Source organism: Hemitrygon akajei, chromosome 5, assembly GCF_048418815.1.
Source record: "Hemitrygon akajei chromosome 5, sHemAka1.3, whole genome shotgun sequence".
In the NCBI taxonomy this organism is placed as follows: domain Eukaryota; kingdom Metazoa; phylum Chordata; class Chondrichthyes; order Myliobatiformes; family Dasyatidae; genus Hemitrygon; species Hemitrygon akajei.
Genome location: NC_133128.1, coordinates 145,356,070 through 145,371,582, shown reverse-complemented (window position 1 = coordinate 145,371,582; position 15,513 = coordinate 145,356,070). Strand labels below are relative to the sequence as shown.

The following is a 15,513-nucleotide window of genomic DNA, read 5'->3' as shown; positions in this document are numbered from 1 at the left end:
GTAGGCTGATAATGGTGAGCGCTGTATTGCCCAAAGAGGAGGACAGTAGGCTGATAATGGTGAGCGCTGTATTGCCTGAAGGGGAGGACAGTAGGCTGATAATGGTAAGCGCTGTATTGCCCAAAGGGGAGGACAGTAGGCTGATAATTGGTGAGCACTGTATTGCCTGAAGGGGAGGACAGTAGGCTGATAATGGTAAGCGTTGTATTGCCCGAAAGGGAGGACAGTAGGCTGATAATGGTGAGCGTTGTATTGCCCAAAGGGGAGGACAGTAGGCTGATAATGGTGAGCGCTGTATTGCCCAAAGGGGAGGACAGTAGGCTGATAATTGGTGAGCACTGTATTGCCTGAAGGGGAGGACAGTAGGCTGATAATGGTAAGCGTTGTATTGCCCAAAGGGGAGGACAGTAGGCTGATAATGGTGAGCGCTGTATTGCCCAAAGGGGAGGACAGTAGGCTGATAATTGGTGATCACTGTATTGCTCGAAGGGGAGGACAGTAGGCTGATAATGGTAAGCGTTGTATTGCCCGAAAGGGAGGACAGTAGGCTGATAATGGTGAGCGTTGTATTGCCCAAAGGGGAGGACAGTAGGCTGATAATGGTGAGCGCTGTATTGCCCAAACGGGAGGACAGTAGGCTGATAATGGTGAGCGCTGTATTGCCCAAAGGGGAGGACAGTAGGCTGATAATTGGTGATCACTGTATTGCTCGAAGGGGAGGACAGTAGGCTGATAATTGGTGATCACTGTATTGCTCGAAGGGGAGGACAGTAGGCTGATAATTGGTGATCACTGTATTGCTCGAAGGGGAGGACAGTAGGCTGATAATGGTAAGCGCTGTATTGCCCAAAGGGGAGGACAGTAGGCTGATAATTGGTGAGCGCTGTATTGCCTGAAGGGGAGGGCAGTAGGCTGATAATTGGTGAGCACTGTATTGCCCGAAGAGGAGGACAGTAGGCTGATCATTGGTGAGCACTGTATTGCCCGAAAGGGAGGACAGTAGGCTGATAATGGTGAGCGCTGTATTGCCCGAAGGGGAGGACAGTAGGCTGATAATGGTAAGCGCTGTATTGCCTGAAGGGGAGGACAGTAGGCTGATAATTGGTGAGCGCTGTATTGCCTGAAGGGGAGGACAGTAGGCTGATAATTGGTGAGCACTGTATTGCCCGAAGGGGAGGACAGTAGGCTGATAATGGTGAGCGCTGTATTGCCCGAAGGGGAGGACAGTAGGCTGATCATTGGTGAGCACTGTATTGCCCGAAAGGGAGGACAGTAGGCTGATAATGGTGAGCGCTGTATTGCCTGAAGGGGAGGACAGTAGGCTGATAATGGTAAGCGCTGTATTGCCCAAAGGGGAGGACAGTAGGCTGATAATTGGTGAGCGCTGTATTGCCCGAAGGGGAGGACAGTAGGCTGATAATTGGTGAGAACTGTATTGCCTGAAGGGGAGGACAGTAGGCTGATAATTGGTGAGCGCTGTATTGCCCGAAAGGGAGGACAGTAGGCTGATAATGGTGAGCACTGTATTGCCCAAAGGGGAGGACAGTAGGCTGATAATGGTGAGCGCTGTATTGCCCAAAGGGGAGGACAGTAGGCTGATAATGGTGAGCGCTGTATTGCCCGAAAGGGAGGACAGTAGGCTGATAATGGTGAGCGCTGTATTGCCCAAAGGGGAGGACAGTAGGCTGATAATGGTGAGCGCTGTATTGCCCAAAGGGGAGGACAGTAGGCTGATAATGGTGAGCGCTGTATTGCCCGAAAGGGAGGACAGTAGGCTGATAATGGTGAGCACTGTATTGCCCAAAGGGGAGGACAGTAGGCTGATAATGGTGAGCGCTGTATTGCCCAAAGGGGAGGACAGTAGGCTGATAATGGTGAGCGCTGTATTGCCCGAAAGGGAGGACAGTAGGCTGATAATGGTGAGCGCTGTATTGCCCAAAGGGGAGGACAGTAGGCTGATAATTGGTGAGCACTGTATTGCCCAAAGGGGAGGACAGTAGGCTGATAATGGTAAGCGCTGTATTGCCCAAAGGGGAGGACAGTAGGCTGATAATTGGTGAGCGCTGTATTGCCTGAAGGGGAGGGCAGTAGGCTGATAATTGGTGAGCACTGTATTGCCCGAAGGGGAGGACAGTAGGCTGATAATGGTGAGCGCTGTATTGCCCGAAGGGGAGGACAGTAGGCTGATCATTGGTGAGCACTGTATTGCCCGAAAGGGAGGACAGTAGGCTGATAATGGTGAGCGCTGTATTGCCCGAAAGGGAGGACAGTAGGCTGATAATGGTGAGCGCTGTATTGCCCGAAAGGGAGGACAGTAGGCTGATAATGGTGAGCGCTGTATTGCCCGAAGGGGAGGACAGTAGGCTGATAATGGTGAGCACTGTATTGCCCGAAGGGGAGGACAGTAGGCTGATAATGGTGAGCGCTGTATTGCCCGAAAGGGAGGACAGTAGGCTGATAATGGTGAGCGCTGTATTGCCCGAAGGGGAGGACAGTAGGCTGATAATGGTAAGCGCTGTATTGCCCAAAGGGGAGGACAGTAGGCTGATAATTGGTGAGCACTGTATTGCACAGAGGGGAGGACAGTAGGCTGATAATGGTGAGCGCTGTATTGCCTGAAGGGGAGGACAGTAGGCTGATAATTGGTGAGCACTGTATTGCCCGAAGGGGAGGACAGTAGGCTGATAATGGTGAGCGCTGTATTGCCTGAAGGGGAGGGCAGTAGGCTGATAATGGTGAGTGCTGTATTGCCCGAAGGGGAGGACAGTAGGCTGATAATGGTGAGCGCTGTATTGCCTGAAGGGGAGGACAGTAGGCTGATAATGGTGAGCGCTGTATTGCCCGAAGGGGTGGACAGTAGGCTGATAATGGTGAGCGCTGTATTGCCCGAAGGGGAGGACAGTAGGCTGATAATTGGTGAGCGCTGTATTGCCTGAAGGGGAGGACAGTAGGCTGATAATGGTGAGCGCTGTATTGCCTGAAGGGGAGGGCAGTAGGCTGATAATGGTGAGCGCTGTATTGCCCGAAGGGGAGGACAGTAGGCTGATAATGGTGAGCGCTGTATTGCCTGAAGGGGAGGACAGTAGGCTGATAATTGGTGAGCACTGTATTGCCCGAAGGGGAGGACAGTAGGCTGATAATGGTAAGCGCTGTATTGCCCGAAGGGGAGGACAGTAGGCTGATAATGGTAAGCGCTGTATTGCCCGAAGGGGAGGACAGTAGGCTGATAATGGTAAGCGCTGTATTGCCCGAAGGGGAGGGCAGTAGGCTGATAATTGGTGAGCACTGTATTGCCCGAAGGGGAGGACAGTAGGCTGATAATGGTGAGCGTTGTATTGCCCGAAGGGGAGGACAGTAGGCTGATAATGGTGAGCGCTGTATTGCCCGAAGGGGAGGACAGTAGGCTGATAATGGTAAGCGCTGTATTGCCCAAAGGGGAGGACAGTAGGCTGATAATGGTGAGCGCTGTATTGCCCAAAGGGGAGGACAGTAGGCTGATAATTGGTGAGCGCTGTATTGCCTGAAGGGGAGGACAGTAGGCTGATAATGGTGAGCGCTGTATTGCCCAAAGGGGAGGACAGTAGGCTGATAATGGTGAGCGCTGTATTGCTCGAAGGGGAGGACAGTAGGCTGATAATGGTGAGCGCTGTATTGCCCAAAGGGGAGGACAGTAGGCTGATAATTGGTGAGCGCTGTATTGCCTGAAGGGGAGGACAGTAGGCTGATAATGGTGAGCGCTGTATTGCTCGAAGGGGAGGACAGTAGGCTGATAATGGTGAGCGCTGTATTGCCCAAAGGGGAGGACAGTAGGCTGATAATTGGTGAGCGCTGTATTGCCTGAAGGGGAGGACAGTAGGCTGATAATGGTAAGCGTTGTATTGCCCGAAGGGGAGGACAGTAGGCTGATAATGGTGAGCGCTGTATTGCCCAAAGGGGAGGACAGTAGGCTGATAATGGTGAGCGCTGTATTGCCCGAAGGGGAGGACAGTAGGCTGATAATGGTGAGCGCTGTATTGCCCGAAGGGGAGGACAGTAGGCTGATAATGGTGAGCGCTGTATTGCCCGAAGGGGAGGACAGTAGGCTGATAATGGTGAGCGCTGTATTGCCCGAAGGGGAGGACAGTAGGCTGATAATTGGTGAGCACTGTATTGCCCGAAGGGGAGGACAGTAGGCTGATAATGGTGAGCGCTGTATTGCCCGAAGGGGAGGACAGTAGGCTGATAATGGTGAGCGCTGTATTGCCCAAAGGGGAGGACAGTAGGCTGATAATGGTGAGCGCTGTATTGCCCAAAGGGGAGGACAGTAGGCTGATAATGGTGAGCGCTGTATTGCCCGAAGGGGAGGACAGTAGGCTGATAATGGTGAGCGCTGTATTGCCCAAAGGGGAGGACAGTAGGCTGATAATGGTAAGCGCTGTATTGCCCAAAGGGGAGGACAGTAGGCTGATAATTGGTGAGCGCTGTATTGCCCAAAGGGGAGGACAGTAGGCTGATAATGGTGAGCGCTGTATTGCCCAAAGGGGAGGACAGTAGGCTGATAATGGTGAGCGCTGTATTGCCCGAAGGGGAGGACAGTAGGCTGATAATGGTGAGCGCTGTATTGCCCAAAGGGGAGGACAGTAGGCTGATAATGGTGAGCGCTGTATTGCCCAAAGGGGAGGACAGTAGGCTGATAATGGTGAGCGCTGTATTGCCCGAAGGGGAGGACAGTAGGCTGATAATGGTGAGCGCTGTATTGCCTGAAGGGGAGGACAGTAGGCTGATAATGGTAAGCGCTGTATTGCCCAAAGGGGAGGACAGTAGGCTGATAATGGTGAGCGCTGTATTGCCCAAAGGGGAGGACAGTAGGCTGATAATGGTGAGCGCTGTATTGCCCAAAGGGGAGGAAAGTAGGCTGATAATGGTGAGCGCTGTATTGCCTGAAGGGGAGGACAGTAGGCTGATAATGGTGAGCGCTGTATTGCCCAAAGGGGAGGACAGTAGGCTGATAATTGGTGAGCGCTGTATTGCCCGAAGGGGAGGACAGTAGGCTGATAATGGTGAGCGCTGTATTGCCTGAAGGGGAGGACAGTAGGCTGATAATGGTGAGCGCTGTATTGCCTGAAGGGGAGGACAGTAGGCTGATAATGGTGAGCGCTGTATTGCCTGAAGGGGAGGACAGTAGGCTGATAATTGGTGAGCGCTGTATTGCCCGAAGGGGAGGACAGTAGGCTGATAATGGTGAGCGCTGTATTGCCTGAAGGGGAGGACAGTAGGCTGATAATGGTAAGCGCTGTATTGCCCGAAGAGGAGGACAGTAGGCTGATAATTGGTGAGCACTGTATTGCACAGAGGGGAGGACAGTAGGCTGATAATGGTGAGCGCTGTATTGCCTGAAGGGGAGGACAGTAGGCTGATAATTGGTGAGCACTGTATTGCCCGAAGGGGAGGACAGTAGGCTGATAATGGTGAGCGCTGTATTGCCTGAAGGGGAGGACAGTAGGCTGATAATTGGTGAGCGCTGTATTGCCCGAAGGGGAGGACAGTAGGCTGATAATGGTGAGCGCTGTATTGCCTGAAGGGGAGGACAGTAGGCTGATAATGGTGAGCGCTGTATTGCCTGAAGGGGAGGACAGTAGGCTGATAATGGTGAGCGCTGTATTGCCTGAAGGGGAGGACAGTAGGCTGATAATTGGTGAGCGCTGTATTGCCCGAAGGGGAGGACAGTAGGCTGATAATGGTGAGCGCTGTATTGCCTGAAGGGGAGGACAGTAGGCTGATAATGGTGAGCGCTGTATTGCCTGAAGGGGAGGACAGTAGGCTGATAATGGTGAGCGCTGTATTGCCTGAAGGGGAGGACAGTAGGCTGATAATGGTAAGCGCTGTATTGCCCAAAGGGGAGGACAGTAGGCTGATAATGGTGAGCGCTGTATTGCCCGAAGGGGAGGACAGTAGGCTGATCATTGGTGAGCACTGTATTGCCCGAAGGGGAGGACAGTAGGCTGATAATGGTGAGCGCTGTATTGCCCGAAGGGGAGGACAGTAGGCTGATAATGGTAAGCGCTGTATTGCCCAAAGGGGAGGACAGTAGGCTGATAATTGGTGAGCGCTGTATTGCCCGAAGGGGAGGACAGTAGGCTGATAATGGTAAGCGCTGTATTGCCCGAAGGGGAGGACAGTAGGCTGATCATTGGTGAGCACTGTATTGCCCGAAGGGGAGGACAGTAGGCTGATAATGGTAAGCGCTGTATTGCCCGAAGGGGAGGACAGTAGGCTGATAATGGTGAGCGCTGTATTGCCTGAAGGGGAGGACAGTAGGCTGATAATGGTGAGCGCTGTATTGCCCAAAGGGGAGGACAGTAGGCTGATAATTGGTGAGCGCTGTATTGCCCGAAGGGGAGGACAGTAGGCTGATAATGGTGAGCGCTGTATTGCCTGAAGGGGAGGACAGTAGGCTGATAATGGTGAGCGCTGTATTGCCTGAAGGGGAGGACAGTAGGCTGATAATGGTGAGCGCTGTATTGCCTGAAGGGGAGGACAGTAGGCTGATAATGGTAAGCGCTGTATTGCCCAAAGGGGAGGACAGTAGGCTGATAATGGTGAGCGCTGTATTGCCCGAAGGGGAGGACAGTAGGCTGATCATTGGTGAGCACTGTATTGCCCGAAGGGGAGGACAGTAGGCTGATAATGGTGAGCGCTGTATTGCCCGAAGGGGAGGACAGTAGGCTGATAATGGTAAGCGCTGTATTGCCCAAAGGGGAGGACAGTAGGCTGATAATGGTGAGCGCTGTATTGCCCGAAAGGGAGGACAGTAGGCTGATAATGGTGAGCGCTGTATTGCCCAAAGGGGAGGACAGTAGGCTGATAATGGTGAGCGCTGTATTGCCCAAAGGGGAGGACAGTAGGCTGATAATTGGTGAGCGCTGTATTGCCTGAAGGGGAGGACAGTAGGCTGATAATTGGTGATCACTGTATTGCTCGAAGGGGAGGACAGTAGGCTGATATTGGTGAGCGCTGTATTGCCCGAAGGGGAGGACAGTAGGCTGATAATGGTGAGCGCTGTATTGCCCGAAGGGGAGGACAGTAGGCTGATAATGGTGAGTGCTGTATTGCCCGAAGGGGAGGACAGTAGGCTGATAATTGGTGAGCACTGTATTGCCCGAAGGGGAGGACAGTAGGCTGATAATGGTGAGCGCTGTATTGCCCGAAGGGGAGGACAGTAGGCTGATAATGGTGAGCGCTGTATTGCCCAAAGGGGAGGACAGTAGGCTGATAATTGGTGAGCACTGTATTGCCCAAAGGGGAGGACAGTAGGCTGATAATGGTGAGCGCTGTATTGCCCGAAGGGGAGGACAGTAGGCTGATAATTGGTGAGCACTGTATTGCCCGAAGGGGAGGACAGTAGGCTGATAATGGTGAGCGCTGTATTGCCTGAAGGGGAGGACAGTAGGCTGATAATGGTGAGCGCTGTATTGCCCGAAGGGGAGGACAGTAGGCTGATAATGGTGAGCGCTGTATTGCCTGAAGGGGAGGACAGTAGGCTGATAATGGTGAGCACTGTATTGCCCAAAGGGGAGGACAGTAGGCTGATAATGGTGAGCGCTGTATTGCCCGAAGGGGAGGACAGTAGGCTGATAATTGGTGAGCACTGTATTGCCCGAAGGGGAGGACAATAGGCTGATAATGGTAAGCGCTGTATTGCACAGAGGGGAGGACTGATGAGAAGCATGAAGTGCATTTTCCAAGCATTGAATGGACTCGCCCAACTCGTGCTGTGACGTCACCTTCCCCTCCCAAATTACTTTCCCCAACTTCCCCTGACATGCTGCCAACTGACTTTAGGAAGCAAACAAACTCTGTTGGTGTAGTAGAAAATTGGAAGGAAATTTTCATTCTAAAGATGGTTCAGTGTGGCAATTTTTTGAAGAGGAGGCTTCTAGGTATAGGCTTACAAACAATTCTTATAAGGGTAATGATGAAGAATTACAATCTTCAGAGTCATTTCATTGCACTAGTACAACAACAGACACAAAAAAGTGCCTTTTTTTTACGAAACAATCACATTTATTTACACAACAAATGCACAAAGTACAAACATTATTTACAAGACAGTGAGTAAATTTAAATTAAAATATGATTATTACTGTCTCTAATACAGTCAATTCCCTGGGAGGCCCACCACTCCTGGAAGTCCCTCACTGTAGCTACTGTGACTGCATGCTCCCTTTCCAAGGATATCCAGGTATGAATGCAGCCTCAGAAGAGAGGCAGGTGGCCCTGGTAGAGCCCATGACTTTCTGCCACCTAGACCTGTGAATAACCATCTTAGCCAGCGCCAGGAGCAAGCCCACCAGTAGATCCTACTTGTGACCCACCCTCTTCCATACTGGATGCCCATATACAAGGAGTGCAGGGCTCAAGCGAAACAAGAACCTGAGCAACAGCCTCTTCAGATACTCAAGCGGGGGGTGCAACCTCTCACACTCCATATAAGCGTGGTACGCTGAATCCTCCCGGCCACAGAATAGAAAGGTGGACGGGGTGTCAGTAACCTGCTTAAAAACCAGTTGCTCAGTTCTGCTCTATGCAACCCCTTCCTCTCCAGATCCCCAATGGACAGGGGAAGGACCCCTGTATAAAGAGATTTCCACTGGCAATCTCCTCCACTGACGGATGGTAAAACAAATCGCTAAGGTGAATCTGGTTGGAAGACAAAGGCAATGAAGTGAAAGGTGTGCGAGAAGCCCACACAAGAAATACTTGGGAGCATCACAGGACAGCACAGTGGGTATCCCTGCGAGTTGTCTGGGACTCTCTCCTGCGTGGTCCAATGAGCACTTCTGGCCCATCAGGTGGTGGTGCAGCCGGAACCCCTCCACTTCCCCAAGCCCCCTCAACACTCAGTCTGATAGGATGGGGACCAGTCCCCCTCGCAGCTACAGCACCGTCCCCCAATGGCTCATGAGCACCCTGTCTGCTCTAATAGACTAGACCCAATAGCCTTGACAGCTCTCCGTATAAGCGAGGCAGTTCCCTCAAAGCTGATGCTGTGAGCCTCCTGCAAGCTGTGTCCCTGGTGAAGAAAGTGTGTCGACAGCACATGCCATCTCGGAGGGTGGTCAGTATACAAGTATCTCTGCAGGATCCTGAGGCGGAGAGACACCAGCTGGGTGTGCACCTACACCAATGACTGACCAACCTCTGCAATCGGAAGACTCAGAACGGCAGCAGAGACCCAATGCTTCCTGTTGCCCCAGAAGTCCACCAGCCTCACTGGAACCTGGAGACAAAAGTGGTGGGTGGGACTAAAGTAATTAGCCACTATCATATCTTTGCAATGAAATCTACTTATCAGTGGGTTTTCCAAATTGTGCTATTCCATTATGCCTAGCCTGTGGCAAGCAACTTACAAACGTAGCAATAGCTGTAACAAAATTGAAAAGACACTTAACTACAAATCACAGCCATATGACACATAAAAATACTGATTATTTTAAATGACTCAAAACAAACAGATTAAAGCTTTTGAAGATAAAGTCACAGTCGGTAAAAAGATTCAGGACGCAGGTTATTTAATGGCTTTAAGAACAGGTCACTCAAGAACATTTGAAAACCTGTGTTAAAAACCTGACCAAAGAACACATCAATCTCCTGCTTCATACAGAAATCCGGTAGCTTAGCAGAGGAAGAGTTCCCAGCAGAGTGTTTCAGCTCAAAGGCGAATTGCAGGAGTACTTTTAAGAGAATAGTAGACTAGATTTTGCTGAGTGCTTTGAAGATGAAGAATGGCTGCAGAAACTAGCCTACTTGGCAGACATTTTTCATCAAATGAACCAGTTGAGCAAGTCTCCTCAAGACCCTGGAGAAAATGATTTGACTTCAAGTGACAGGATTATTGGATTTAAAAGGAAACTGAATCTTTGGAAAAATCATGCTGCAAAAGGAAATCTTAAAATGTTTCCACTGCTGCTTAGGCTTGAGAGTGAGGAAAGATATCAGAAATTCTCCAGTCTTATTGAAAACCACCTGGAAGAACTGCAGAACAAAAATGAACAGTGTTTTACCTCCCTTCCAATGCATGTGTTTGACTGGGTGAGAGACCCTTTCTCTGAATCTTCTGTTCAGCCTGAGAACTTGACTTTGTGAGAAGAGGAAGAACTTTGTGAGCTAGAGTCTGATTGTGCACTCAAGATGAGATTTACTGATCTGGCTCAGAACAAGTTCTGGATTTCTGTGAAAGAAGAGTATCCTGCCATACACAGGAAAGAAATGAACATTTTGCTGCAGTTTTCAACTTCTTCCATGTGAACTACCTTTTTCTTGCTTATCAAGCAACAAGAGCAAAAATAGAAATCATCTCATTTCAGTTCCAGGTAAAATCCGTGTGTGCTTATCTCAAGTTCTACCCAGAATTGAGAAATTTATTATGTTTGCCTAATGAGTTTTTAAAATTAATGAAAGAGAAAGAAAGATTAATTTCAAGAAAGGTAAGCTAAGCTTAAATATGTTTTTTAAAGAAAGGTTAGGTAAAAATTAATTCTCTACTCAAAAGAGCATTGACAATTATTTTTGGATTATTATTATATCTACAACTCACTGATCATACTAATGTAGCATGAGCTCTAGATATGATAATGCAGTGGTGCCTGAGACCTGAAAATTATTTCAAGGATTCCTCAGGGCAAGAAGGTTGAGAAAGCTTGATCCAGGTGGTGCTGAGTTAGCAGATTTTTTGACTACTAAATGTTATTTAAATTAAAACTACTTAACACTTTTAATTTGCTTTTTTTTAAAAAAAAATGTTGCAGAGTATAATAAGTTAACACTACTGAATAGAGTGACAATGAATGTAAAAGTTTTGCATTGTTTCTATTATATTTTTTTTATTATGAATAAACACTAATCTTGAAATATAAAGCAAGGGCCCTGGTGCGATTTAAAGGTGTGAGGTAGCTAGGGCTATGGTTGGCATGTTTCAATATAGTATGGGGACCAGAAATGCAGTGTGCTAAAGACAGCGTGGGAAGCAAGTCTTAGTTGGCCAAATACCGAACATTTGGGATTTCCGAACAATCAGATAGGAGAGTACAGTTTTATGGTGAGAGTCAAGTAAAGTGTAGATAGTGCAGGAAAAGTCTTAATGAATCAGACACAGGCTTGAAGGGCCTGGTGGCCTTCTCCTGCTCCTAATCTCATCTTCTTACAAACCATGACAGGAAAATTCTTCACTACAAAAACTTAAAGCATAAATTAACTGAAAGCAGTAAAATGATTAGTATTAATTTCACAGTCAGAGAACAATGACTGGAAAAGCCATGAGTAGAACTTTACACAATGAACAAAGGCCAAGACTATGAATTGTGAGAGGCAGACAATCTCATCCACATTTTAAGATTTTACTACCATTTCAATTCAGAGGATATGCAATGCAAATTGGAAATCATTTTCTCAATATTATAAAGAATCATGAATTATCATTTAATATTACCTTCATTTTAGGAGTCAGAAGATTTAAACTATTAATTCTGAATTGTTTTCAGAATATTAATGAAAGCAAAATTTGAAACAAAGCTAAAAATCAAAAATTTGCAAATTAGAGCTTCATCTTTAACCTAAACCAACGATATGCACATAAATTTAACACATACATCAATAAACATAATATTTGAAACTCACATGCGTTCTAACAGAAGACAATAATCAACCATGATAGGTACCATCTCCTGTAAAGGAAATCATGATAAAACATAGTCAATAATCTTAAACATTTGCACATTGACAATAAAATTGTAAAATTCTGCGAGAGACTTAAAGACAGTTTGATCTCAAGAACTGAGCAAAATAAGACAGAATTCCCCGAAATTTTTTCAGATTGGTGTGGTTATCCACAGTCAGAAGTTTGTTGACTTAATTTGAATAATGGAACCAGTAAACAAATGTGGTTTAAAATACTCTCCACCTAGCTATCTAGAGTCATCGGTTGGTGGATTTCATAAGATCCCAAAGGACAATTGATTATATACTTTTACAGAGAAAAACTGAGAAAAAAAACAAGACAAATCAAATACTCCTCTGAGGCACATATTTCCAACATCACCAAGTGCTGAATCAATATTAGTTTTCGCAGGTCGAATCCAAGCTAAAGATAGATAATATTCATTAAATCAAAATCATTCATCATCACAATAGGACAGTCGAGGAGAGAGTCACACACTCCATGGAATTTGGACAACCGTTTAGTCCTACTCCAGCACACTTCCCTAGATCCCTACAATAATTATCCTTTAACAATTTACTCAACATTACTTTAAAGGATGCTATTCAAGATATAAAATCGATTAATGTCATTTCCAGTACACAGGTGCATGGAGAATAAAACGATTGTTACAGTTCCAATTCAGTGCAACAAAAACACAATAAATATAAATAGATAAGATACTTCAATACATAGATTGATTGCATGTCCATAAAGTAACGCTAGGCATAGAAGTGTTGATACAAAAAAGTGACTGAAAGGAAATGATGGTGGTAGGGGGTGTGGAAGGGTGGGTTAGTGAGAGGAGGCATTGATCAGCCTTACTGCTGGGGGAAAGTAACAGTCTCTGAGTCTGTAAATATTATGTACCCTCCTGCCTGATGGGAGTAGGACAAATAGTCCACGAACAGGACTGGTGGAATCCTTCATGATGTTACATTCCAGCACCTTTATGTATATACAAGACTATAAGATCATAAGATATTGAAGCTGAATTCAGCAATTTGACCTGCTCTGCCATTCCATCATGGCTGATTTATTATCCTACTCAACCCGATTCTGCTGCCTTCTCCCCCAAGCATTAATGCCCTGGCTGAACAAAAACCTATCAACCTCTGTTTTAAATATAGTCAATGACTTGGCCTCCACAGCTATCCGTGGCAAAGAATTCCACAAATTTGCTATTCTCTGGTTAAATTCCTCCTCATATATATTTTAAAGGGACACCCCTCAATTCGGAGGCCTTGCCCTTTGGCTCTGGAGTCACCCATTGTAGGAAATATCCTCTCTACATCCATTCCATCTAGGCCTTTCAATATTTGATAGGTTTGAATGAGATCTCCCTTCATTCTTCTAAACTCTAGCAAGTACAGGCCGAGTCATCAAATGCTCTTCATATGTTAACCCATACATTCTTGGGATCATTCTTGTGAACCTCCTCTAGACATTCTTCAATGCCAACACATCTTTTTTTAGATCAGGGGCCCAAAACTGCTCACAATACTGCAAAAAAGGTCTGACCAATACCTTATAAAGCCTCAGCATTACATATTTGTTCTTATATTCTAGTCCTTTTGAAATAAATGATAACATTCCATTTGCCTTTCTTACCACTGACTCAACCTGCCAGTTAACCTTTAGGAAATACTGCACGAGGACTCCCAATTCACTTTGCAACTCCGATTGTTGAATGTTCTCCCCGTTTAGAAAATAGTCTATGCCTTTATTCCTTCTACCAATGCATGACTGTATTGCCCACAGGTTTTTTAAGGACATAATATGCCCTTAATGGCAGAGAGGCTGATGCCAGTGATGCATTGGGCAGTTATGAATACCTGCTATAGATCCTTCTTGTCCTCTACAGTTTCCAACCCATGCAATCATGCAGCATGTTAGAATACACTCTGCTGTGCATCTGTAAATGACATGAGTCATATCAGTCAGACCTTTTTTGCAGTATTGTGAGCAGTTTTGGGCCCCTGATCTAAAAAAAGATCTGTAAATGACATAGATGCATTGCATAGGTTTTTAAAGTCTTAGATTACAAATCCTCAGAGTATGAAATGAGCTTTCCTCATGTTTTTGTCACTTATGTTCAGTTGATTTATTTAGCGATATAGCTCAGACTAGGCCCTTCTGGCTCTTTGAGCCACGCCTCCCCAGCAACCACCAACAAACATGATTAACCTTAAACTAATCATGGGACAGCTTACAATGACAAATTATGTTCTCTCTTCATCTACCAAAAATGATTTCTCTTTATTCTTTTTCACAGAAATTAAAATTTGTTCATTTTTAGATGGTCATTTTAAGTTTGACATATTCTGCACATTTACAAGTGCCCATGTTGCACTCAATCTCACATTTCATTTCTCTTCCAAAGTTTGCATTACCACCACTTTTTGAAATTATGTCCTATATCCAAGGTAATTATTCTATATTGGAAACAGCTGTAAAGTAGACTTAACTGGACGCTGGTCAGCAAAACTGAAACAGAGCAGTACACGATAGAAACAGATCCTTCAACACAACACTTCAATGCCAACATTTTTGTCTTTCTACGCTAATCCCATTAGTCTGCATTATGTCCAAATCCTTTCATACCCTATCTATTAACATCTATTAAACCACAAACCAATTCAACAATGATCACTTCCTTTCTATATTACTCAACTACTGGAAATTCTATGATTTGGATATAGTGCAACCACAGATCTTCCAGATTTGGACAAAAGAAGTTTGTCAGTGGTAACTAAGTACTTGTCAGCTATGTGGGATAGGTAGTGCACTACCAATCAAACCTTTAATAATTGATAGCCTGGTAAGAAATTCCCATCAAATTACAGCTAAGGTCTAAGCTGTTCTGAACAGATTTACATCATTACAGCAATGGGCCATGATTACTTGAAATATCAGCAGAGAAATGTTCCATAAATGACCAAACGTGTTCAATCATGTTGCTTTAGAACTGAGCTACCATATCAATACAAAAGGAAGAAAGACTTTTGATTTCCTCCTGACAAGTCATCAACACGATCACTTTCCGGTCAGTGTCCTTTATGACTTGACTGATAGCTGCCTGAAGCAACTGCAAGCTTTCAGGGGACTACTGAAGCTGTCACACTTGAGTTCTTCTAATATTACATTGCTACCAGCACTTTGCCAGAACTTTATTTACTTGCAAATGCATGCTTAGTGCCTAGCTGGAATCCCTCAACATCACAATCTCCAGCCTCATAATTTTTCAATGCATGTTTATTTACTGCTGAAGCTGCCTTAAAGATCCTTTAGTTACTTCCTCCTACCCAGATAGGGAAAAAAAGGTCTAATGTTGAATATTATATTTCAGTATTATATTTAAAAATAAAATATGATTGATAAAATTATTCATTTACAATATAGGGCATTCACAGAAGGACTGTGCAATGGTCAGTTTCTCCCAGTGCTGCAGTGGATAGATATATCTGCTAAAAGTAAACTGGTGAGAATGAGGTCAAGTAGATTCACCCCCTACCTGCCACAGTTCGAATTTGGCAGTATGCAGGATGCCACACTGCTCTACTCCCTTTATACCCATGACTGTGTGGCTAGGTGTAAGGGCAGAGCAAAGTCAAGATGGCACTAAACGGCAACTCCTTTGCTTGCATCGTCAGATACAGCTCTATTTCTATCTTTGACAATTCTTTTTTTTTTCCCTTGTCAAGGTTCTTTTCAGGACCCTGACCTGGAATTACACTCTGACTTTGGTTCTTTGCGAGAATGGGACCCGCTTTCAGGGC

General features: G+C 46.0%; 1 protein-coding gene across 3 annotated transcripts in view; it reads right to left on the bottom strand.

Annotated features, from left to right (window-relative positions):
• vps8 (VPS8 subunit of CORVET complex) overlaps positions 1 to 15,513 on the bottom strand; it is a 618,230-nt gene that overhangs the window by 512,159 nt on the left and 90,558 nt on the right. For all 3 annotated transcript variants that reach the window (XM_073046772.1, XM_073046773.1, XM_073046774.1), the window contains exon 20: positions 11,656 to 11,702. In XM_073046772.1, the coding sequence (XP_072902873.1) occupies positions 11,656 to 11,702 (47 nt within the window). The remainder of the gene's footprint in view (positions 1 to 11,655; positions 11,703 to 15,513) is intronic.